The 25,954-nt window shown below is 37.2% G+C and overlaps 1 protein-coding gene and 1 long non-coding RNA gene across 6 annotated transcripts in view; one reads left to right on the forward strand and one right to left on the reverse strand.

The window, feature by feature from the left end:
* Positions 1-295: 295 nt before the first annotated feature.
* On the forward strand, positions 296-25,171 carry LOC147842353 (uncharacterized). Its single transcript, XR_015499381.1, has 2 exons — positions 296-582; positions 23,858-25,171. It is a non-coding gene; the product is annotated as an uncharacterized LOC147842353 (long non-coding RNA).
* The window catches only part of lypd6 (LY6/PLAUR domain containing 6), a 49,185-nt gene continuing 36,278 nt past the window's right edge, over positions 13,048-25,954 (reverse strand). Inside the window, exons 3-6 of one of the 5 annotated variants that reach the window (XR_015498815.1) lie at positions 23,579-23,677; positions 20,583-20,713; positions 16,163-16,720; positions 13,048-13,999 (exon numbers count right to left, since the gene is read on the reverse strand). Coding sequence is in view for 2 of the 5 variants with exons in the window: in XM_087266332.1 (XP_087122458.1) it covers positions 16,544-16,720; positions 20,583-20,713; positions 23,579-23,677 (407 nt within the window). In the remaining 3 variants the exon portion in view is untranslated. 5 annotated transcript variants of the gene reach the window in all.

Raw genomic sequence — 25,954 nt, forward strand, 5'->3', positions numbered from 1 at the left:
TATGATCATGTCTTGATTTTTAATAATTTAAAGGTGCAGTAGGTGATTGTCTTCAGAAACATTTTTTGTTGTGCTGGTTTGAAAGTCTCTTCACAGTCCAATGGTAATGATTACAGTAAATGATCTAAATGTGTTTATATGTATTTTTATATTCTGGGTAAAGCATAAAACAAAAAAAGTTCATCCAATTAAATAGAGTCGTACCGTCATCTCCCTTAATTCCGATAAGCTGGTCAGACTGTCTGTCAACATATGTAGATTCCGACTTCTGCGCATGTGTTCACGCAGATCCGCCATTAGCGCGTGCCCGTCTGCATCACAAACGCATGCGCGCGAGCGAGCTGCGGGCCGCTCGCAGATGCCGAGTCGGAGCCAGAGGCGCCGAAGGACAGCCGAGCTCGGGCCGATTACTGTTAAACCAGGCGCGGGTATAATTCGCTCTTATAGCGACCACAAGACGGACCGGGAGAAATCAAATGCTGAATTGAAACTTTTAAACACCTGAATCAATATTGGAGTTACTTTAGCACGCTGGAGGAAGGACGACACCATGGCTGAAGTATTACTGTTAACGTTAGACAGGTAATGTTCTGTTTTGAAACTATTTTATGTTAGATTGTGTTCTGTTATGAATGACTTCTATGCACAGACGTGTTGTTCAGCCACTGAAATCTCTTGGTGAAAGATTGATGTGATTATTTTCAGTTTCATAAGGTTCTTTGACAGCATCTATAATGTAGATTTATATTTAGTTTAACAACAAAACACCAGTAAATAGCGCTATTCCGCCTAACCTGAATTATTGAGCTGAAGTTGCTTTTATATTCACATTGGGTCATTTTTGAACAATGACAGCCTTCCTATACTGTTTACCATAATACTCTGAATATTCGCTCTGAAATAGCATGTAAGTGTGGCTAAGTATAATAAATGTAATTCCTGCACGGTGCTGGCACTAACTAACTGTCGAATGACCTGAACTAGTGAGTTGTCTGTCGGCTGTTGTGCGCGCTCGCGATTTCAGGGGGTGTGACTTTGAATCGCAGTCCCTCCCTGCCGTCCAAAGATAATATGCTAAGTGGTTAGCTTTTTGGCAGATCACCTACTGCACCTTTAATTAGAGCAGTAAGGTCTGATTTTGCTTAGACAAAAGTCTTGTCACTTAACAGAGATAATGTGAAGTATAGAAAATAAAGTGCAGTGTAAAAAGAAATAGTACTCTGTATGACTCCCGTGAGCTTGGAGGAGTTTATCAAGATTCTTTGGATTCATCTTCAATCTTCATTTTAACCTAGACATGCTTAATAATGTTCATTTCTGGTGACTGGGCTTGCCAATATTGGAGCTCCTTGACCTTCTGTGCTTTCAGGAACTTTGATGTGGAGGCTGAAGTATGAGAAGGAGCGCTATGCTGCTAAAGAATTTGCCCTCTTTTGTGGTTTGTAATGTAATGGGCAGCACAAATGTCTTCATACCTCAGGCTATTAATGTTGCCGTCCACTTTGTAGATCTCTTGCATGCCCCCATACTTAATGTAATCCTAAACCATGATTTTTCCTTCACCAAACTTGACTGATTTCAGTGAGAATCTTGGGTCCATGTGGGTTTCAGTATGTCTTCTGCAGTATGTGTGATGATTGGGATGCAGTTCAACAGATGATTCATCAGAAAAAATCGACCTTCTGCCACTTTTCCAAATGATCGACTACAAGTCAAGTTAATTTTTGTTGCTCTCACAAATGGGGTTGACAACAACACTTTTGTCAAGTAGTGTATTATGTCTATATATTTAAAGCTTTCAGAATAAAATAAAATAAACTTCACAATATTAAATTGGCCACAAATTACATGTACTAATAATAACTATATATTTTAATCTTATTCATGGTATATTTGTATTACTTTTGTTCATAAAATGTATTTCTGAGCAATTCACCTGTCTGTATTTTTGCGTTTCATGCTTCTAAATGAAGTGACCAAAGCAGGCAGCTGCTGAGATCTCGAGGGTGTCATTAGAATTCACTCAGAAGCCCAGCAGATGGACTGTAATCATTCTTCTTTAAACTCTGACACTCCCATTATTTAGACAGATCATCGCTCTCTATTAGCGCATGTCTGACAGTGAAATATGATTTTTGTCATATTAATCAGATCCCTTACAGCTGATCTGTTCTTGATAAAGTCACATGAATTTAGTATTTAACAAATATTACATAAGTACATGGCTTGGTGGTTAGCGCTGTCGCCTCACAGCAAGACTTTTGGTCAGTGCCGGCTGGACCAGGAAGCATTTCTTTGTGGAATTTGCATGTCCCCCGGGTTTCTGTCGTTCGTGTGGCGGAGAGTGTTCGCTGTGTGAGTGATAGTGTGTGAGTGAGTGATTTATCAGTACTTTAATATGCTTATTATGTTGTATATCAGTTTTATTTCTACATATTTTCATCCATTTTGTGGTATTTGTCAATGAGCTGTGTTTGCTATATTTCATGGTATCGTTGGCTTTCATTTTAAAATATAGCCTATTTAGCATTTGATTTGAATAAAATGCATTTTATAGACCTGCATAGAACATAGAGCAAACAGTTTGATAGCAAGCAAGTGCATTGAATTACATCAATGGTTAGTTTAGGTCACCAGCATCATGATACCATTCATTCAAATGGGTTACATATAGAAATCTTGTTTTTATTTTATTTTGTTTTTATTTTATTTTGTTTAACATTTTTTAACATATTGGCATAAAAAAAATCCTTACATAAAGAAAATAAATGAAGAAGCTGTCAAAATGTGGTAAAATGAAAGTGTGCGGCAGATCAAAGTCAGGCTGTGTTGATGCTGAAGCGTGTTTTAGAGACAGCAATCATCACCTCATACATGTCTGATTGACATGGCCATAAATTAGATGTAATTGTGCAGGCGAACCTGGCTCCATTCCTTTGTTCATTGTAAAGTTTACTCTTAACTGTTTCACCGAAATCAAACTGTCAAATTGAATAACTCATCAACCATGATTATAATGTCAACTGGTCCTGTTATCACCCCGAAGGAACAGTGTTTGTGAGGAGGCGTCCGTTTCCATGTCTCAACTTCACAGGTTGTTTCAGGACTGCAGAGCATTGTGTTTCATGTTTGTATAATTGAACAGATAAGTGCTGACCTGTTGACCAAGAAAATATATTTCATCTTTATTCTCTAGACCAACAGTGATGTTATCTCCAATCTGTCTCATAACATTTCCTGTGTTGTGACTGAATGTTTGAGAACAATTCTCTTAACTGATAGCCTTCGAATGTAATTATTCTTCAGATAATGGTTGCAATATTTTGTACAAGATATTTAATATATTTTGATTCAAATTTATAAATTATTAATTTATTCATTCATTAATTTTCTTTTCAGCGTAGTCCTTTTATTAATCCGGGGTCGCCACAGCGGAATGAACCGCCAACTTATCCAGCATGTTTCTATGCAGCGGATGCCCTACCAGCCGCAACCCATCTCTGGGATATTATTAATTTATTAATTCTTATTTTTTAGGCACAGTATAGTAAATAATTGTCCAGTAAATAATAGTGTTCTTGTGACAGAAAAACATTAAATGTATATGTATACATTTACCCATTGAGCATGGTGTCAACACCACAGCCTACCTGGGTATTGCTGCTGACCATGTCCATCCCTTTATGATCACAGTGTATTTATATCCACTGTGTCAAGACTGGTATCTTGAACATGACAATGAGTTCACTGTACTCTAATGGCCTCCACAGTCCCCAGATCTCAATCCAATAGAGCATCTTTGGGAAGTGGTGGAACGGGAGATTCACATCATAGATGTGCAGCTGACAAATCTGTAGCAACTGTGTGAGGGTATAATGTCCTTGTTTGATCTGCCATAAAGATTAAGGCATTTCTAAAAGCAAAATAGGGTCCAACCTGGTACTAGTAAGGTGTGCCTAATAAAGTGGCCGGTGATTGTATATGATTGTTTTATTTGCAAGTCTAATTTTTCTTACTATTTTTTCTGTTTGTGTAACTCTTAAGATTTATTTTTGGTTTTTATTTGATTTATTTTGTGAATATGCCTATTTTTTGTAAATCCCTTTAAATTTATTAGTGGATCATAATACATTTGTTTGGAGTTTTATGCAACCGTTCTATCTCCATATAAAGCTATCGGAATCATTTAAATCACAGGACAAGTGAGAGTCATGCATTTTTAATTGGGGTTAGATATCTAGGTCAGGCTGCCATCTTGTTGCTTTTCATGAGAAATGAATTATTCAAACATAACCCCCCACTTCCCGACCCCACGTCCGCCAAGATTTATTTATTTATTTAGCTTTTGAGTCCTGTTAGATATGGAAGATAAATACTATTTTTTAATGTTCCAATTTATGAATAACATAAGTATGATTTCCTGGAATTTCCAACCAAATCATTTAAATTATTAAGCATATTTTCTTTTTTGCATAAAGCTACTATGAAACCGAACTGGCAAGAGTGGAGTAAACACTTCCAAACTGACTCAAGGCAAAGACGTCAGACACAGGAGAATTAATGAGTGTATATCCGCAGAAATGAGCAGCGGTGTGATCTGGGTGGAGAAACACTTCTGTCTCCTGTTAGTAAAGGGACAGTCAACGGCAGGTCTGAAAGCAGAGGAAAACCTGGTGTCAGAGGTCTGGGCAGACAATGGAACTTTCCCACTCGCTTTTCTGCCAACACTTTCCTGTTTTTAGAAAGAAGATAAGATTTACACTGGCTTGAACCAAACCGTCACTGTTGGCGTGCCCTGGGAAAACAATGGAAGGTGTTTTACAGGGTTAAAGCATAGTATCTGGCTGCATGTGCTCATTATCTGCATAGTATCTATCTGTGCTCATTTACTTTAAAGCTGATTTAAAGGGATAGTTCACATAAAACTCATTTACTCACCCCTTACTTCTTCCTGTTTGAACTTCTTTCTTCTTTTGAACACATAAAAAAAAAGATGTTTTGAAGAAAGTTGCAAACTGGTAACCATTGACTTCCATGATATTTGATTTTCCGACTATGGAAGTCTATGGTTACTGGTTTTCATCTTTCTTTAAAGCAACTTCTTTTATATTCAACAGAAGAAAGTCAAACTGGTTTATAAAAACTTGAGGGTGAGTAAATAGTCATTTTGGGTGAAATATGCTTTAAAATACACTTCATCAAAGACTTGATTTAAACTTCAGTTGTTATCCCTAAATGTCAGGACCAAAAGCTGAAAGTTTGTGTATTCAAACTCAAAGTGAGCATGAACTGAATGGCAGGTATGTGGCCTGTGTACTTGTCCATTCAGCTCTCTGCATTCTGACTCTTAATCCTTTTAGGGATTTCTCTGCTGGAATTTCATTGAAGTAGACTTTAATGTATTAGAAAAGTCAGATTGTGTTTGAAATAATCCGGATATATTTGAAAAACATGGTTTCTTTTTTTAAACCCTGTCTACATTACTGTTTCAAATGTTTTCCAAAACTTTCTCATCTGCACTGAAATGCCATACTGTGATGTATACTGTATATACAGTTGAGCACAAAATGATTAGCCCCTCTGTGAAGTATTAATTCATCTACAAAAATTACAAAGCAAAACATTCAGATTCCAAACACTCTGGCAGGTCAGTTAACAAAGTGACAAGTGTACAAGGTTTACATACATTTTTACCGGTTTAGGTTTCTGACATTTACCATTTTAAAACTCAAGCATGAACAAAACATCTCCATCTCCATACTTTCATGCTCACTATAATGGCAGAACTTTGCAAGTATTTTTGTTTTCCTTTTTGTTCACAAGTGTTTTTGGTTTTCTTTTTTTGGAGTGCCTCTTACAGCAGTTCTCTGATATATCTATACTATATACTATTATTTTATTTAACTCGCTACAAAACAAACCACTGCTGTAAAATGACTTGCTTAATTAACTGATTTTTTTGTAATTTCAATATTCGGTAGCAAAATTATGAAATGTACTCAATTTCAATCCACAGCCATATCACCCTGCAGCCCAAGACTAGTTACTCACTGAAGCTAAGCAGGGCTGAGCCTGGTCAGTAACTGGATGGAAGGCCACATGGGAAAAACTAGGTTGCTGTAGGAAGTGATGTTAGTGAGGCCAGCAGGGTGCACTCGACCTGCCCTCTGTGAGAGTCCTAATGCCCCAGTATAGTAAAGGCGACGCCATATAATGAGTGAGCACCGTCTTTTGGATGAGGCGTTTAACTGAGGTCATTAAAAATCCCGTGGCACTTCTTGTAGAGAGTAGGGGTGTAAGTTGTAACCCCCGTGTCCTGGCCAAAATCGCCTTCATTGGCCTCCCAGTCATCCCCATCAACCAAATTGGCTGCATCACTGTCTCTCCAGTCCAATAGCTATGTGTGGTGAGCGCAATGGAGCCGTTGTCCTGTGGCTGCCATCACATCATCCAAGTGGATGCTGCAGACTGGTGAAGGTGTGGAGAGACCCTCTCCTCTCATGATTGTGAAGTGCTTTGGGTGTATGTCCATACATGATAAATGTGCTATATAAATACACTTTACATTACAATACAATTAATATTTTTAGGTTTGTTTTCCATTTTATTTTTCTCTGTACCACTTACATTTCTGTCCAAATTCACATTTTTGTTTAAATTTCAGACTATTTTTAGGACTCATCATTCCCATTTTGGTGTATCCTGAGTTTTTGTTCCCCCAGGGTCTGTAATCATTGTGTAATTCAGTCATCACAGCACTAAATCTGTGATCCTGCACTTCTCTCTGTCCAGTCCTTAGTCAAGTCTTCCCATCACACCGCAGCAGATTTCCAGTCTGTCCTGCGAGATTTTCCCTCTGTCTCCTCTTCCTCTGAAGACTTCACACTTACATCACTGTCTGCTGTGTCTCCACCCTGTCCTGAAAACTGATTACAAAGCAGTTCCATTTTGCCCAAACCTGGGTAAACTGATCTTTCGTTTCACATTTCATACTGCTCATAATTTACCTGACATTCGCACTGCACATGCTCAAACCCTGGCTTAATCTTCTTGTTGGCACGTTTGTGGTCAGTGGCATTGAGTTCTGATGAGTTGGTTTATTTAGCTAAATGAAAGTTGAATCATTTCCTTCATGATTAACATACTGTACCGACTCACTCTGACAAACAACACTGCAGTAGTTTGTGGAACTGCTAAATGCTGAATTTAGCTTGAACTTTTTGAACTTTGCATTGTGATTAATTGATTTTGCTATTGTACCTGTTTATCTTTGTTAGGCAGCTTAGTTCTATAAAACGACTATAAATTAAAGGGGGTAGATTGGATTAATGGCACATTCAGCTTGTTTACATTAAAAAGAGTTTCAAGGCAATTTTCATGTGTGTTTTGTCAGTTTTATGAAATCTCTAGTACATGTTTTCAGATGTAGCAGAGTTTACTACACTTAGTTTTCATTCAGTGATTTAATCATTTTCTTTTAGGCTAGTGCCTTTATTAATCAGGAGTCGGAATTAACCGCTAACTTATCTAGCATATATTTTACACAGTGGATGCCCTTCCAGCTGCAACTCAGCACTGGGAAAAAACCCATACACACATTCAAACACATACATTCATTTTCTTTTCGGTTAGTCCCTTTGTTAATCTGGGGTCACCACAGCGGAATGAACCGCCAACTTATCCAGCATATGTTTTATGCAGCGGATGCCCTTTCAGCTGCAACCTATCACTAGGAAACATCCATGCACACTCATTCACACACATACACTATGGCCACTTTAGTTTCAAGACTTAGGGTGCTTTCACACCTACACTTTTGTTTCGGAACGTATCTCGTTTGCCCAGTTAGCGCGGTTCGATTGGCATATGTGAACAGGGCAATCGCACTCTGTTCCGCGCCAAAGTAATCGCTCCGAGATCGCTTGAATGAGGTGGTCTCGGCTCGATTGAAACGAACCCTGGAGCGGTTCGATTGCAGTGAGAAAGTGATCCAATCCGAGCGCAGTTATATCACAGTGTTTTATGGATATGTAATAGGCTTACGGCTATATGAAGAGAGAATTATGAGTAGGGCGGGAAGTTTCGCGAGTCTCCGGATGCCCGCAAACGAGTGATAATCTTCCGGTAATCTCGCGTCTCTCTCCCAGTCCTCAAATAGGTAGGCATCGTCGCGCACCCTTCTCACCCCTCCCCACCATGTCTCTCCTCAGACACGTCACGCGCTCGCACCCTGTCAATCACCACTAAACCACCACCTCTCCTGACAGCTGAGCGGGACGCTGCAAAATAAACCCTGACACTCTGACCAATGTAAGGAGAGTTTCCCCGCACGTGACTTGTTTTAGCTCTTTTGGTCCGATTAGAAACTTTGCAGTGTGAAAGCGAACCGCTCCAAGAGCAAAGAGCAACAATGTAACAATTTTAATCTCTGTTTCGGAACAACTGAATCGATTCACAGGTGTGAAAGCACCCTTAGATATGCTTAGCAGGTTTGGCATGCTCTCCAGGGAGAGAACCCTGAGCTCATAGATAATTGAGCCCAGGGCTCCCGCCTGGTAAATGAGCATATAAGGGGGTCCGAGATCAGGTAGGTCTCGAAAGCTTCCCCTGGTAAAAGGATTGAAAAGGACAAGATAGGGTGGAAATTATAAACTAAATTGTCTGTAGTGTATACAGTATGTGTGAATGAGAGTGTATGGATGTTCCCCAGTGATGGAAGGGCATCTGTTGCTTAAAACATATGCTGTTATAAATAAGATTTTTTTTTTTCTGTAATAAGTTTATTATCAAATGTAAAAATACAGTATTAGTAAATATATAGCAATGTTGTAGTTATTTTTAAACATTATTAAATAAATAAGGAAATTAGCAATGGAAACTATATTTACCTTCGGCCCACAAGCCTCAATCAAGTTTGTTTTTTTGGCCCTTCTTGGTAAAGTGAAAACAACTCTCTTCAAGTCTTCATATCTTGTGCAGTATTAAGTCTGTATTTTCATGTGTGGCTCAGTGATCCTCAATGCAGACGATTGTCACTTTCCCACAGTAAAGAAGGCCTGCGTTTGTTTCCATTGCTTCTCAATCTCTCCCAAAGCTCCGTAGCAGAGTAATTAAAATCTCAGCATGGCTGTACTGAACAGGATATGCTGCCATGCCTTCCAACAATGAGGCTCATTCTTTGGACTTCAGGCCAGGTACCTGAAACCCGGCCTGCAACAGCTCCTGATCATTAAAAACATGTTACTGCTCATCTGGAAAGTCAGCTCAGCTCTAGAGAGGAAATTTGACTTTGTATCGGCAGCGAATGAGCCGAGAAACTGGATTTCTAAAGCATGAAGCTCAAGGGAGCTTTTGTGTTGACTTGACAATTTTCTTTTTCGGATCTTGTCAACTCATTTACTCATATGAAGCCAACTCAGTGTGTATTTCAATGAAGATTAGACAATGGCTCATGTCACAATGGTAGATTGTTACTAAATGCCTCTAAAACAGAAAAGAGTTGAATTCATTTTCAACCTGCAGCCTAGTTGTGAAGTGAGAAGTGACCAGAGGGACGCTGGGTGTTCACCTTTGACCTCTGCCACTGGGCTCATAATGACAACTGTTTCCTTTTTTCCTGCTGAATTTCAAAGAGCAACTACACCATAGTAAATCTGAAGAGCCGTAAAATAAGACCTGAATGTGTCCAATCTCAAATGTGTTTAGATTGTTCTTGTAACGTGGACATTTACTAAATGTGTTTGATATCTTTATGATTTAAAGGGCACCTATGGTGAAAAATCTACTTTTCAAGCTGTTTGGACAAACATGTGTATATATAGTGTATAGACCATCATATTGGGGTTATATAATCACACCCAGTCCTTTTTTTTCCAATTTAACAACATAAAAACTTTGGACCAATTAGAGCGGTTTTCAGACCTACCGCAACTCTACGTAGGAGTGCGGTCCCCCCGCCCACCGAATTGATTGACAGCTGTGTGCATTAACATGTTCCGGTAGTCACGTGTATATGTCAACAAGACCAGGCAGACATACGCAAAGCAACCGGGAATAAAAGGTCTGTTCTGTTCGCTAGGATCAGCAATCATCATCAAATGTGATTAAGAGTAAGTTTCACATGTTTAAAGTGTTTTAAAACAGAGCACGTGTGTAATTAATTACAGCGATTTACTTCAGCTTTACTTCATCAGCACAGCCGCGTGTCAGAACAATTATAAAAGAAGACGCTTCAATCTCGGTTTGTGGAAGTTAAATCAGGTTTATTTTGTACATTAGCATAACAGATATCCACACAGCACTGGAGGTTGGCCTGTATCCTGTCACATTTGAGTGCAAAAACAGTGCTAAGCGCGCTCTGTCTGTCTGTCTGTCTGTCTGTGTGCATGTGTGTGTGTCAGCTGCGGTGTGCGTGTGTATCTCTGTTAGTGTGTGCACGCGTGAACTTTGTAACGATATTGTGTGTGACTCAATGCAACTTCACAATACCGATTAGTAAAGATTAGTTCTTACTGTAGTATTTCTCACAAACGCTACGTGAGACCTTCTTCCTCTAAGTCTGTCTGTTGTCTGACGCAGCCGAGGGAGGAGATTAAAGCACGTGGGAAAGCAGGTAGAAACAGTAGGCGGGCAGAACTCGCCTTAAAGGCGCAGTACAACAAAACCAACCCCTGCTGGAAATCAGTATAAAACAGCATCTTGTAAAAGGTATAATGAAAAATCTGATGGGTGTTTTAAGCTGAAACTCTTTATACACATTCTAGAGACACAAAAGGCTTATATTAAATCTGAAAAAAGGGGTAACCTAGGTGCCCTTTAAAAAGTATTTAAAACTTTTTACATATCTTTAAATGCAGCGGATGTCTTTCAGATTAAATAACTTAGAGATGCATGTGTGTTAGGCTGGAGGATTGTCTCAAAACAATCTGGACTTATTTTTTTGTGTACACTGTAAAAAATGCTGGGTTCCACACAATTCCTTCATGTGCTCCCAACACAAATCAATTGTCTCTTAAGAGTTTACACTTCACTGATGATTGATTGTGTTTGGCATGGCGACGCAGTCAGTTGGCATTTCTGTGAGGAGTTTGCATGTTCTCCCTGCATTCATGTGGGTTTCCTCCAGGTGCTCTGGTTTCCCCCACAGTCCAAAGACATGTGGTACAGGTGAATTGGGTAGGCTAAATTGTCCCTAGTGTATGAGTGTGAATGAGTGTGTGTGGATGTTTCCCAGAGATGAGTTGTGGCTGGAAGGGCATCCGCTGCATAAAACGTGCTGGATAAGTTGGCGATTCATTCCGCTGTGGCGACCTCGGATTAATACAGGGACTAAGCCGAAAAAAGAAAATTAATGCATGAATGAATGTGTTTGGCATGCTGTCCCGGGAGAGACCCGGAGCTCATAAAATCCTCAAGCTCAGGGCTCCCTCTCATTTGTAGGGCAGGAGGGGAGTTTGAGCTTAGGTAGATTTCGAGAACTCCCCTGCTTATTAATGGCTAATGACAAATTAGGGATTGCTATCAAGAGTTATACTGTTGACTAAGGGCTCACCAATAGTGCCAATTTGGTTTGGTCAGTTCACTTATATCGCATGTCTTTGGACGGTGGGAGGAAAACGTGGAACCCCGGGGAAACCCACGTGAGCACGTGGAGAATGTAAACTCTGCACAGAAACGTCGACTGGCCTGGTAAAGAATAGAACCAGAGACATTCTAGCTGTGAGGCAACAGTCCTGTGAGGTCTTTGGCTTACAGAACGACTTATGACTGGTTGATAAAGGATCAGGTTATTTTCTGAAACTATGATGTATTGGGAAATGACAGTAGCTTACAGAAGCAAAGCTACACAATACTGCAAAACTGATAAAATATAAATGGGGTGTTAGAAGTAGGGGTGCTGGGGCTGCTATAGCACCCTGATTTGTATGACTTTGTATGACTACAACCAAAATCAGTATGTACGGTAAGGATTTTAATTTGTATTTCAGGCATATACTAAAAAGTAGACACATAGTGTTTTTTTTTCTCTCCATATTATTAATAATCGGTGTCAAGTAAGCTCAGTTATTGCATGACATAGTGTACATTACAAGTATGAGGTCAGGCTTATGACTATTCTGCGCATACAAATTTTCTTTCAATTAGTTTTAACTTAACATTAACATTTAACTGATCCAAATAGCAAAATGATATAAAATAACACTCCCCCACATATTTAGCTATTATAGCTATTACATCATTAGTATAAGACTGCAGATGGTAATTGGACTAGTTTTTACACCATAATGCTGATGCATTTTTTTAGTCATTCAGCAATACTACACCGCTGGGCTGCCATGCCACCTTATCTAGGAAAAGGAGGGAAGAGTAGGGGGGGAAGAAGGGATTCTTCAAGATGAAAATAACAGGTAAGAAACTGGATATTCATGACTTAGAAATCATCTGATTGGTGAATGATTTGTTAGCAAATGAGGGACCGGCTGTGGTCAATCATAAGCATGTGATTATCTCTAAATTAGTTTATAAAGAAACTTCACTTGGATTGAACAAATTAGATTGAACAAGTGGATTGAACATTATACAATTAAGTTGTCCTAAAAACAAATTTTTAATAAGTAGTTTGAACAAGCAGCAACCATTATTTTTTGATTGTAGCAAAAACAACGTCCTCTAGTTTTTCGTTGTTTCTGGGCTAAATTGTAATTACTTTTTCTGGAAAGCAAAACACAAGTATGGTTAAGGATTTATTTATTTATTTATTCAATTGTACACCTGAATCTCCTGATTTGTTTAGCCCTGTTAGTGGTTATGAATCCAAAATGAATGACCACAGGCTTGAAAGTCAAAAGGGAAATACATAGGCCAAATTTAGAAGGTTTTATCTTTGCCTCTTTAAGTGGAAAAAACAACAGTGTGTATATCAGGGTTGAGTGGAAAATGAAACAAAACAGAAATATCTGAGCAGCCTCATTTGACGAGAACATTCACAAGCTCATTTGATTTTCATGATGTGTTGAGCTTAGCAAAAATCACTTATTAAAACACTTCTTTTTTTAGTATAACATTTTTATTATCAGTAAACAAAACACGCTCTGATTTTCAGTTCAGTACATTACGACACATATGAGAGACCACAGAAGTGTTACAGGTGTACTCCAAAGGTGTGATTTTAAAAAGATTTCCAAAAGTATGTACATGAGAATATACAGGGATATTACAAAAGAACGTGTAGAAAAAATATCTACATTTATTATAAGCCTTGGCACACGATGGCATGCAGCATCCACAGTTTTGTAAGTATAAAAAAATTCATGCAACCCTATTACAAACTGAATTTCTTTGTCATGGGTAAAATGACAGTAAAAACAGATGAAAGACTGATTACGTTATCAATCTGAGCTGAGGAGAACTGACTTTACATCAGCACATTCAGAGACATTAAAGGGATTTGCTCTTTTCAGCTCAGGCTGTCCAAGTTGCAGGTGACATATTTTTCTTCAGTAGTATAGTAGAGGAAGATTTTTAGCTTAACCCTACTGTTGTCTCAGAATTCTGGATTGACGTTTTCGCGATTGTTTTAGAACTTCCAATTCAGTTGCCTATGGAAGAAATGATTAAGAACAATAAACCACAGCAAACAGTCAAACTACTCGCTATACAAACAAGTGTTTGCTTGACTATACAGACAAAGCAGAATAATATTATTCTGAAATTGCCAGTTTGTAACATCAAGCAGCACAATGAGCTGTTTTTAACATTTAAACATGAATGGAAGTGAATGAGACCGGAATGAAATTCAAATGGCTGTGCTCAAATGCCGAAAAATACAGTGAATACACATTGGGGTCAAAAATGCTAATGCTAATGACAACATTTTATTTTAATCCTCAAATCTATTTTGCATTAAAAATAAATAACAAACTCTTTGTGCGTCTAGGTTTCCCCCATCAGTGTGCAGTGTTTAGCATGTAATCTATGGAGACGGAGAGAGTGTAACATGCTGCAATTTAAGAAAACACATGCAATTACAAAAAACACCAGCAAATTAAGAAAGATTATACACATACTGCAAATCCTCACAGTGCAAACACATTTTTGAAAAGTGCACTGCATTTTCACACAACACAAAAACATTGGAACACAATGAAAATGTTTCAAGGGGACCCAAAAACGTGACGGACACAGCTGTGCCATATGGCTGCGTCCAAAACTGCATACTTTCATACTATACAGTGCACTAAAATCAGTATGGGAGCCGAGTAGTATGTCCGAATTCATAGAATTCGAAAATCAGTATGCGAGAAGTACCCTGATGACCTACTACTTCCGGCGAGATATTGAAGTGCGCATCCCATGCGCGCTGCGCTATCCCATGATGCCCCGCAAGAGAATTCATGAATGGAAGTGAAGCGACGCAACTGATGCAGGTAGGTCATGTGACCATGACAAATGGCGGATGTAATATGTCCGAATTCCATTCATACTGCTCCCATTCATACAGTAAAGAAAGTACATTTCCAATGGCCGAGTAGTACATTTCAATTCAAATGCAGTACCTACTGAGTACTAGGCAGTTTCGGATACAGCCTATTGCTCAGTGAAGGTGTCACATTTTAGGGTCCTCCTTAAAACATTTCTGTTGTGTTGTAAAAAAAGTAGCGTGTTTTTGTAAATTGGTTGTGTTGTGAGAAAATGTGTTTTTTAAAAATGTGTTTGCGCTGTGAGGATTTGCAGTACGTGTGTTGTCAAATGAATGAAGATCTTTTCTTAATTTGTTGCCGTTTTTTGTAATTGCATGTGTTTTGTTAAATTGCAGCACGTTACGCTCTCTCGGCCACCGTAGTAGTCAATGTTTAATCAGTGGTTGTTTTTAACTACAGCATATAAGCTAAAGCTAAAGGTACCTGCATAAGTGTAAAAAGTTTTAAGCAAAGAGAGTATTCATTAAAGTTAAAGAAGCAGATTCTTATTGTGTGTGTGCGTGTGTTTGTGGGAGGGAATGGGGTGTTTTAAAGTGTGCATGTGTGTGCTAGTAGTTTTTGTGGTGTTAAAACGATTTTATAGCAGTTGAGTCAAATTTGACTTGGACAACTCTGTTTATCCTTTATGAAAATATCAAAACAGAAAATTATTAGTTTTTTTTATTTGCGTAATTTTAGAAAGAAAAATCACCAAATTTCAAGACGAATAAACTGTATAGGTTTTTTATCTGCTATTAAAAGAGAGGACATTTTTGTCCCATAAGTGAAGAGGAGGGTTAAACCATGATCTTTGCTCTTTCATAAAATGGAGGTCAATAGCTACCAGAATTTTGAGAATAAAAGACACATCCAGCCAAAACAAAATGAATACTTGTGGCTCCTGATGACAGTGAGGTTGTGTGAAGTGAAACAATTGTTCTGCGTTCTGTTTGTGCATGAAATTGAACATTAAAAACAAATTGTATTGTCAATTGTCATTATAATTAATCTACAGATGATAGCTATTGGCAGATTTTACCAAAAGATCAAAACTTCAGTTTAAAAATCATCTTTTATTTTCTACCGAAGAAAAAAGCCACCTAATGTACATCTTAGATGGCCTGATGAACAGCAAATTTTGGGTGAACTATCCCTTTAAACTTCTACTCAGGTTAAAGGAGATTTGTACGGAACTAAACTGGCACTAACTGGTCCACAGTCACCTGAGTAAATGTTTCGAGCCCTTTAGCGATCACCATTCCTTTCAGACTGTACTGAAGTGAACAAACCAATGTGAACGTTACAATACTTTTCACAACTCGACAAAAGACAGGAGAAACAGGAAACAGCTTCATTTACAGCCGGGCAGACTGCCTAAAATAATTATACAGCCTGGAAGAAATAACACTGTCACTGCAGACTCAACACTTTTTAGCTGATTGCACTGTCAGCCAGGAATCCAGATTAGGAAATATTACATTACACAACAATACACTGACAAATGTGTAGGAACATACATATATTTTTAATAATAACAAAGCCCTTTGCTGCAGGCTATATATATATGGACGTTTAATGTTGGTCACTACGACTGTACACAAGTGCTTCACGAATACATTATGACACAAATACACAGTGCAAAACCTAAAACAGAACACTCTTTTTATAGGAGGAAGCTCTTTCTCTATTGCGGGATGAGTGACATGCTGAACTTGTTTCCGAGGTGTCAAGCCCTTTTCCGTGATGACAATGAGAGGGTGGAAAATTCACCTAAAATTATAGCCAACAACACGCGCAGCTTCCTACAAAAATGGATGATAAAAAAATAAATATATCTATACAAATGTATAAAACAAGTCACATTAATTCAAGACAACAACAACAACAAACAAAAAATGTGCAGGATTGTTTTAACATAAATATCCCCTTATTCTCTTAGAGTCCACTCAGTTTGAGGGAAAATGTCTATTTTTTTTTTCATTAGTATAGAATTCATAATAAAAGTCCAACGACTAACACTTCATTTTGAGGAAGGTGAAGCCCACAGCTGACTGGCACATGTTTCCTAAAGGTTTCTTCCTCTCTCAGTTAATACTGTGGAGCATCAGGCTGGTGATGGAGACGGAAAGCAGCAGCAGTGGGAGAGTCTGTGTGGATTGTGCGCTCCTGTTAATGGGTGATGTGGTGGAAAAGATGGCATCAGTTTCGTTTCGTGGGAGAGGCAGGTTACAGATGTTCCCCTCACAACAGGCAGTACAAACCTGCACACACAAAACCACACAATAAACTGAGTGACAAGTAGATTGTGTACACACAAATGTAACTGATGGACACTTCCTAAAGTAGTGTTGAAGGTTAGGGATAGGGCTGCACAATATATCAATTCAGCATTGATAACACAATGTACGCATCTGCATTAGCCATAGCGCAAGATTTGCAATGTTGAGTCTGAGTTGTAGCTGATTAGGAGCCGCAGAACATCATCTGATTTGTAGAGTCACTGCTAAGTTTAACCATAATAGAGTGAAGGTTTATCATTTGCATGTGTTTTTAAGGCGTTTGAGTGAGTATTTCAAGAATGATTGGGCACAAAAAAGTATGTTTGGAGGTGTAACAAAGACTATTTGTACTTATTTATTTATACAATTTATGCCAAAAATATTGTGCACATTTTGTCTTGTTTCTAGCCTAAATATCTATATTTCAAAGTGAAAATAAGATGATTTTAATAACCCCACAGGCAGATAATTTAGCATGTTTTAAGAAAAAACTCCTGATTGTTTAATTTCTTCTGAAGGTGAAAACAATACAATATTTTTACTTGATTTACACGAAATTTGGACAAGAAAGGAGACAAAGTATGAAATACATATATATTTTTTGCATTTCGATTATTTAATTTCTGTACCTGAATACTGTAGACTCCCCAGAAAACTGATAGAGCTCTTCAAACTATATTGTGAAACTGCATTTATATCAAAAATAAAATATCGCTATATCAGATTTTTCCAATATCGTGCAGCACTAGTTAGGGACACTATATTGATCATAAGGAACTAGTGCTGAGTAAAGCCATTGTGATGTAGCCTAAAAAAATATATATAATAAAAAAAAATCACACTGGACAGACAGACTACATCTCACAGGCAGCTAGTGTGTCTTTGGTGCTGATTTAACATAGAGAATCAACTGAAAATAAGCTAACGGAGTCCGACTAGAGCAGACAGTCCAGAACACATTGAAAAAACAAAAATAACACTGCTCAATGGTTAAATTTTTAAGTATATGAAAAAATAGTCAGACAGCAAAATACTAATAAAAACTCATGATGTGGGGAAAAAATAATCATAAGCTGTGGCCATAAATAATTCATTTATTACCAGGACTTTTTAATTTGTTTCCACACTTTAACACAAAAAGCACACATTGAGAAAACAAAAAAAACAAGGAAATATTCCATGGGTTAAAAATACTGAGAGAATCACTTTTAAGTAAATTAAGATCTTATCAATACACAATACTTATCAAAAGTTTAGTTTTAACATACACTCACTGGCCACTTTATTAGATACAACTCTCCAACTGCTTGGTAACACAAATTTCTAATTAGCCAATCACATGGCAGCCACTCAATGCATTTAGGCATGTAGACATGGTCAAGAAGATCTGCTGCAGTTCAAACTGAGCATCAGAATGGGCAAGAAAGGTGATTTAAGTGACTTTGAACATGGCATGGTTGTTGTTGCCAGATGGGATGGTCTAATAGTAGGGTCAGAATTTGGCGTCAACAACATGAAAGCATGGATCGATCCTGCCTTGTGTTAATGTTAATATTTTCTTAGCACACTTTGGGCCCATTAGTACCAGTTGAGCATCGTGTGAAAGCCACAGCCTACCTGAGAATTGTTGCTGACCATGTCCATCCCTTTATGACCACAGTGTACCCATCTTCTGATGGCTACTTCCAGCAGGATAACGCAATGTCAAAAAGCAGGAATAATCTCAGACTGGTTTTTTGAACATGACAATGAGTTCAATGTACTCAAATGGTCTTCACAGTCACCAGATCTCAATCCAATAGAGCACCTTTGAGATATGGTGTGATGGGAGATTCACATCATGGATGTGCAGCTGACAAATCTGCAGCAACTACATGATGCTATCATGTCAATATGGACCAAAATCTCTGAGGAATATTTCCAGTACCTTGTTAAATCTGTGCCACCAAGGCAGTTCTGAAGGCAAAAGTGGGTCCAACCCGGTACTAGTAAGGTATACCTAACAAAGTGACCGGTGAGTGTTTTTAAAACAGAAAATGTACAAAATGTCTTGATAGAACATTATAGATAGATACTTTACTTAATATTCTGATGAATAAAAAAATCTATAATTTTGACTCATACAATGGATTTCAGCTATTATAAAAATGTACCTGTGCAATTTAAGACTGATTTTGTGGTTCAGGGTCATAGTTAATATACTGTGGGAACAAATTCCTAACTCAGATTCTTATTTTGTGGCCAAGATATTTATTTCTTCCAAACGTATTGTGTGGTTCCAAATGAAGCATTTTCTCTTTTTGTACATCAAAACTCATCTAAACATTTTAACATAATTTAAAAACCACATTCCTCATGTACAGTTGAAGTCAGAAATATTAGCCCCTGTTTATTGTTTCCCCGATTTCTTTTTAACAGAGAGAAGATTTTTTCCAACACATTTCTGCACATAATAGTTTTAATAACTCATTTCTAATAACTGATTTATTTTATCTTTGCCATGATGACAGTAAATAATATTTTTCTAGATATTTATCAAGACACTTCTATACAGTTTAAAGTGACATTTAAAGGCTTAACTAGGTTAATTAGGTTAACTAAGCAGGTTGGGGTAATTAGGCAAGTTATTGTTTAATGATGGTTTGTTCTGTAGACTATCGAAAAAAAAAAGCTTAAAGAGGCTAATAATTTTGATCTTAAAATGTTTTTTAAAAAACTGCTTTTAGTCTAGATAAAATAACACAAATAAAGCTTTCTCCAGACAAAAAAAATATTATTAGACATTCTGTGAAAATTTCCTTGCTCTGTTAAACATCAATTGGGAAGTATTTAAAAAAAGAAAAAAAAATCTAAGGGGGGCTCTAAGTGTAAGTCACAAAAGTGAAATAGCAAAGAAATGTGATTGTCTAGTGAATGTAAATAAAACAATAAAAACAACAAACCCATTTACACCTACGTTTTAAACACTCTAGCTGACCCCCCAGCAGAACAGTGCTAAATATAAAGCAAAGAATGCATTAAATATATGCAAAGATAATCAAATCATACTTCAATATTGAAATATATGCAAGGCAGAAGACCAATCACAACAAAGTAGGCAAATATTATGATAATTAAACTGCTTTTGGGCGTTCTTCACACCTGGTATTTTATACGATGCATTTTTAAACTAGTTCCACCTGTATTTAGAGTCATCCACTTGTGACTGCAATGACAAAACAAACAACCGTCTTAATTAAACAAGATTGGCTGTATTTTAAAAAGTCTAATAGCCTTTTTAGCATTAGACCAAAATGTCAGTAATAAAACACATCAGCTTTTGCTAGTTACCAAAATGAAGATTAAACTTATGTGTTTAACCTCAGAACGAACCTTCAGCTTCTAAATTTCTCCTTTTAGTGTAGCTTTGTCATCTTTACAGCGGGTTTATCTGAGGATCTGGCCTCCTCACATCTGCCCTGCCCTCTGCATAACTCCCTGTCCTGTGCTGGAGGTCAAAGGTAAAACACAGAGAGTCGAGGCGGTGACCAGGCGCACCTTTCAGCAAGGATTTACTCAGAGAGGGATTACTGAGAGAGCACAGCATAACTCACAACTTTATCTCATCTTCAGTCAAATGATTTTGAGAGGATGCGTGGATTAACTAAAGAGCAGAGTTTAGTGTCGCTGACTGAGCCAGATCCTTTAAGCAGCAGGACAGATCACAAATGTTTACAGAGCACTCAAAATGTTTTCTTTAAGATCACTTAAAGCGGGCTTTGATAAATGCGAGAGGATTTCTGTAGGCAGAGTGAAACATAAGTTGCTTTATGTTTGTAACGGGGTATTATTGAATTGTGCTCACCCTGTTTCCTTCATGGTCAATGTCAGAGCAGCCTGTTTGGAGACAGTCCTCCAGCGGCACACAACGCTTCGTCACTGACACCGTGTTTCCATCCCAGCTCATCTTATGATGCGTATAGCAATATCTGCTTTCTAGAAGATAAATATAAATATATAAAAAACACATAGTGATAAAGTGATAGAGTGATAAAGACTATTATAATACTTTCAGAATAGACCTATAATTCATGATCTTAAAGCAAAAAATATCCCTGTAGGACTTTTGTTTTATTAATATTGATTGGTTAAAGGAATAATCACCCAAACATTTAAAACCCGGTGATCATTTACTCACCTTTCACTTGTTTCAAACCAGTTTGAGCTTCTGGTCACACTTTATTTCTATTTTATGGTCTTTTTTTGTTGAATTAAGTTGCATTGCATCCACATACCAACTCTAGATTATAGATTGGGGTTGTGGTTAGTGTAAGCTTGTACTTATAGTCAGTTAAATGTCTGTTGAAGGAGCCGTATCAACAGATATTAAGCAGACAGTCTACTAATACTCAAATGGACCATCAAAATAAAGTGTTACTGAGTTCTTTTATCTGTTGAACACAAAGGAAGATGTTCTGAAGAATGTTCCTCATTGATTTTCAATTTTTTTGGTTCTACTATAGATTTCAATGGCTGCTTTTTCCCAACAATCTTCAGAATATCTTGTTTTGTGTTCAACCAAAAAAAGAAATCCATATAAGGATTCTAGGTGTGAGTAAATATATTAAGGACATTTTCATTTTAGGCTGAAATATCCCTAAATAAGTAATACCACAAAAGCAAGAGTGCTGTTTTTCTGAATATCAGTAAATGTAATATTGACTTTATACAACAGTACAATGAACTAGAAATTAATGAGTTACAATGCCAACGAAACATTTTTAATTACAAATTTGGATTTTATAGTGGGATTATGTGGTTTACTTTGAAGCTGCCTAAATACAGTTTTTGAATCATCAAAAATATTTTGTTTCTGAATAAATCTTTTATTGAACAGTCAAAATTCCACTGATCAAACCATTAGGAACGACACTTGCTTAGTTTCCACATGATTTAGCCATTTTGAACAAACTATTTGAATGAATGATTCAGTGAATCACTCTTTACGGCAGGGGCAATGCTTTAAGCTCAAACTGCAAAATAATATTTAAAAAGAACAGTCCACCCAAAAATTCAACTTCTGTCGTTTACTCATCCTCCATTCATTCCAAACCTGTTTGAGTTCCTTTCTTCTGTAAAGTAATATAAACTTAAGCAGTGTTTCTCAACCATGTTCCTGGAGGACCACCAACACTGCATGTTTTGGATGTCTTCTTTGTCCATAACACCCATTGCAGGTCTTTCACCCAGCAGACACAAAACATCATAAGATGTTAATATTAGCTAAGATTTAGGTTGTTACGTCAGGTGACCAAAATTCAATGTCTAGCCAGCGTCTAAGGATGTTATTTTGATAACGTCAAGAGACGCTGATATTTGGTTGATTTTAGCTCATGTTGGAAAGTGACCAAAATCCAACGTCCAGCTAACATCCTTAACCAAAGTCATATTGACATCAAATACTGACATTTATTTGTCAGGTATGGCAATCAAAATCCAACGCCTGAAAAACGTCATAGTGGTTACATCCACACAACTTCAAGTTGTAACATCATTAGACATTGATATTTGGTTAATTTTAGGTTGGATGTTGGACATTGACGTCGGCTTGATGTTGGGTTCTGACGTCCACCTGATTTTAATTTCCAAACAAAATGTAACGACCCCCAACGTTGGGGTACAACATCAATCTGACGTCTTGTTGACATACTGTGCCTGAATCAGATGTGTTTGTTTAAGAAGACAATCCTCCAGGATAGTGGTTGAGAAACACTGAACTAAAGAATGTTGGGGGGATAAAACAACTATTGATTTTTATGGAAGTTTTTGTTCCTACTGAGAATGTCAATGGCTGATTTTCCCCAACATTTTGCTGAATATCCACTGAAGTGTGCGTAAACGAGAAAAGTTGAATTCTTTTTAGTTTAAATCTATAGCAGATTTGAGTTTTTAATCAGTCATTGCAGAACATTAAACATTTCTGAATAGTGCTACAATATCAAAATGTTGCACAATGCGTCAGATCTGTGTGAAAACACAGAATGTAACCATATTTGAGCATTCCAGGAGATGTGCACATTCCCTGCAAAAGTGCAGATGATGTGCAGCAGCATGTGTTTTACTGCAGGAATGAGTGTCTGTAAGGTTACAGTCATTAACACACAGCTGTAAATCAGAACCAACACAGCATCAGCCTCCTTATATGGGAGCCTAGTCATGCCAAAAACATGCACCAAATACATGTGTGAAGCAACTCATGTAGAGCGAGATCTGGAAAATGCTGATCCTGCATCTTATTCATGAAATGCACTTAATGCATATTGTGCCTTACTCATAATTTTGTTTGTCACTAAATGTCAAAAAACACTACTTGTTTAAAAAGGAACACACCGTGATAGAGAGAAAAAATTAAATAAATAATAATAAAAATTAATAAAAGAATTCTGTAATATTCATTAATTAATTAATTAATTAATTCATTCATTCATTTTCTTTTCGGCTTAATCCCTTTATTAATCTGGGGTCACCACAGCAGAATGAACTGCAAACCTCTCCGGCATATGTTTTACGCAGCGGATGCCCTTCCAGCTGCAACCCAGTACTGGGAAACACATTCATTCAAACACACATATTACTATGTCTTTGGACTTGTAGGGGAAACCGGAGCACCCGGAGGAAACCCACGTGAACACGGGGAGAACTTGCAAACTCCACAAAGAAATGTCAACTGACCCAGCCAAGGCTCGAACCAGCGACTTTCTTGCTGTGAGGTGGTTTTGCTACCCACTGCACCACCGTGACGCCAAACTCTGTAATAACTCTGTAATAATAATAATAAAGAGTGAATGTTGATGTTAGTACCTCGTGGACAGTAGAGATCTGGAGCCCAGCGGTTGCATTCATAGTTGTCAGGTGCGTCTTCACAGGTAAAACATTTAAATCCTCCTGGATATGGAGTTGCTGAAAAAAAAAACAAAGAATAATTAATGTAAACACAATGAGATCATTATTTAATGACCGCAAAACTGGTAATTACTATGTGGTACAACAGGGTGTGAGTACTGGGTTGTTACGACTAGAGTTGAGCATTGCATGTGTCTTTTTTCTTTGTCCCGCCTTCTTTTTTTTCTTATCCTATAGGCTCCCGTGTTAATGTGGTCAAGGTTCTGATTGGTTCTGATTCGTGGAGAGCTATGAAAAGGAAACTTCCGGAGTTCGAGGAGCTAATTTTTGGTGTGATGGTTGCTGGGATTGGAGCGCTCCAGGATTTCCCTACCCCTCCATCCGACTCCAGGATTTCCCTACCCCTCCATCCGACGATCAAACTTAATTTTTGACCAAATGTCCACATATGCTTGCAACATTTAGAGAGTTTGAGCTTGTATGGGGTGGCCTGCCTATTTATTTTAATTACTTTTCACTAGGGCTTGGCAATTTGGCCTAAAATAAAAATCTCGATTAATTGAAAGTTTTAACTCGATTACGATTAATGAACAATTATTTTATTTGTTTATTTTATGTTTTTGTCTTCATAGTTCACTAAGAGGTTTTGTACAGTAAATATGCTCACATATTGCAAGTGAGAGACTTCTGAATGAAGGGTGCATTACTTGACTTTAAAATAATTGAAGGACTCGCACACTATCTATCAAACTATAATTATTTATTGAGCATCAATGTTGAACAACTGAAATTAAAACACACATTGTCTAAAACCAACAGTCACTTTTTTTCTTATAAAAAAGTGAAAATAAATAACTTGCACTTTTGGAAACAAAATAAATTATTTTCAATGTTTTTCATATTATAAGTATAAAATAAGCAGCATCTAAAATAAAAAAATAACTAAAAAAATTAAAATAAAATAGTAAAATAACTTGTTTATCCTGTAAATAATATTTTAAACTGCATTTCTTGCATCTTTTGTAAACAAATATTTTAATGTAAATAGTAATTTTATTGTAATAGAAAATATGCCACCTCAAGGCACCTCTGGTGCAGTTTCCAATCATCGTCAATGTAGTGCAAACGTGCAATGTGTAGTTACATTTTTAAGAGGTGCACGGGTATGCGACGGCGCGAAGCCTGCGTCGGACCATACCTAAGCTTTGACACAGAAGTATAAATCAGACTTAACAGAGCGGAGTCACGTGAACTCCACACACAGTAGGGAAAGTAATTGAAAATTTTTGAAAATTGAAATTGAAATATTTAATCGATTATATGATCTGAATGTCGATTTAGATTACTCTTCGATTAATCGCCCAGCCCTACTTTTGACTTTGCTTATGTTAAGGCAGGAAGGTAAGCTTCCTGTATTTTTCTTTAAAGATTTACAGGTTATTTATTTTATTTGCTTAGCAGATTCTTTTGTTTGTTATTTTGGCCACCCAGAAGAGATGCTCGTTTGAATTTCTACTTTTAGCTACAATAAATCTATTTAATTACTCTCAACTAAGAGTCCGCGTATGCTTGTCGACTGGAGGGGGATCTTTTACATATGTTTTATTTGTTTGTTTGTTTCCTTTGTGAAATCCACCACCCACAATCTTCCTTTATTATGCCCATGTTGTTTTTCCTATAGACTTGGTAATATGTGTAAATATATCATTGAGAGTGTAAAATGAGCAACAAATCTCTTTGCTCGCGTGGTGATTTCCTCTGTTCGTGTGCAAAACTCCATGGGCTCTCAAATATACGCTGCTCAAGTGCGAATTGTCTGCTTTCGCTCAGTGAAATGATGCTGACTCACAATTTGTGCCCTTTGTTCTCCAGAGATACTCCTGGTTAGCAAATATTTTATTGTTTTTAAAGTGTCTTATGCTCTACATTTAAAATACATTGACATTTATCAGCCTACATTTCAGTCATATTTTTAAAATAAGCATTACAGTTTAAGTGTAATAATATTACAAACAATATATTATAATAGTATAAAATTATTTGGCTCAATTGTATTTTGTTTTGTGCTGACCCCAAAGGATTTAATGAAAGTGTACAGTTTATCAGTGCCATCATACTTTACTCTATATTTTTATTTGTCATATTTTTCTTCAATTATTGTCATATGCATTGATCACAGTTATTCTGAGCCTGTTATAAACATAGTTTAGAAGATTTTTTATTTTTGTATGCTTGTGTCATGCAACCGTTTATTTTGCTTTGACAAGCTCTGATGATTTATTCCCCAAAAACACACTCATTTGAAAAACGCAAGTAAAAAATATTGGTTCTAGA

This window comes from Danio rerio, chromosome 9, assembly GCF_052040795.2.
Source record: "Danio rerio strain M-AB ecotype USA chromosome 9, GRCz13ab, whole genome shotgun sequence".
Lineage (NCBI taxonomy): Eukaryota > Metazoa > Chordata > Actinopteri > Cypriniformes > Danionidae > Danio > Danio rerio.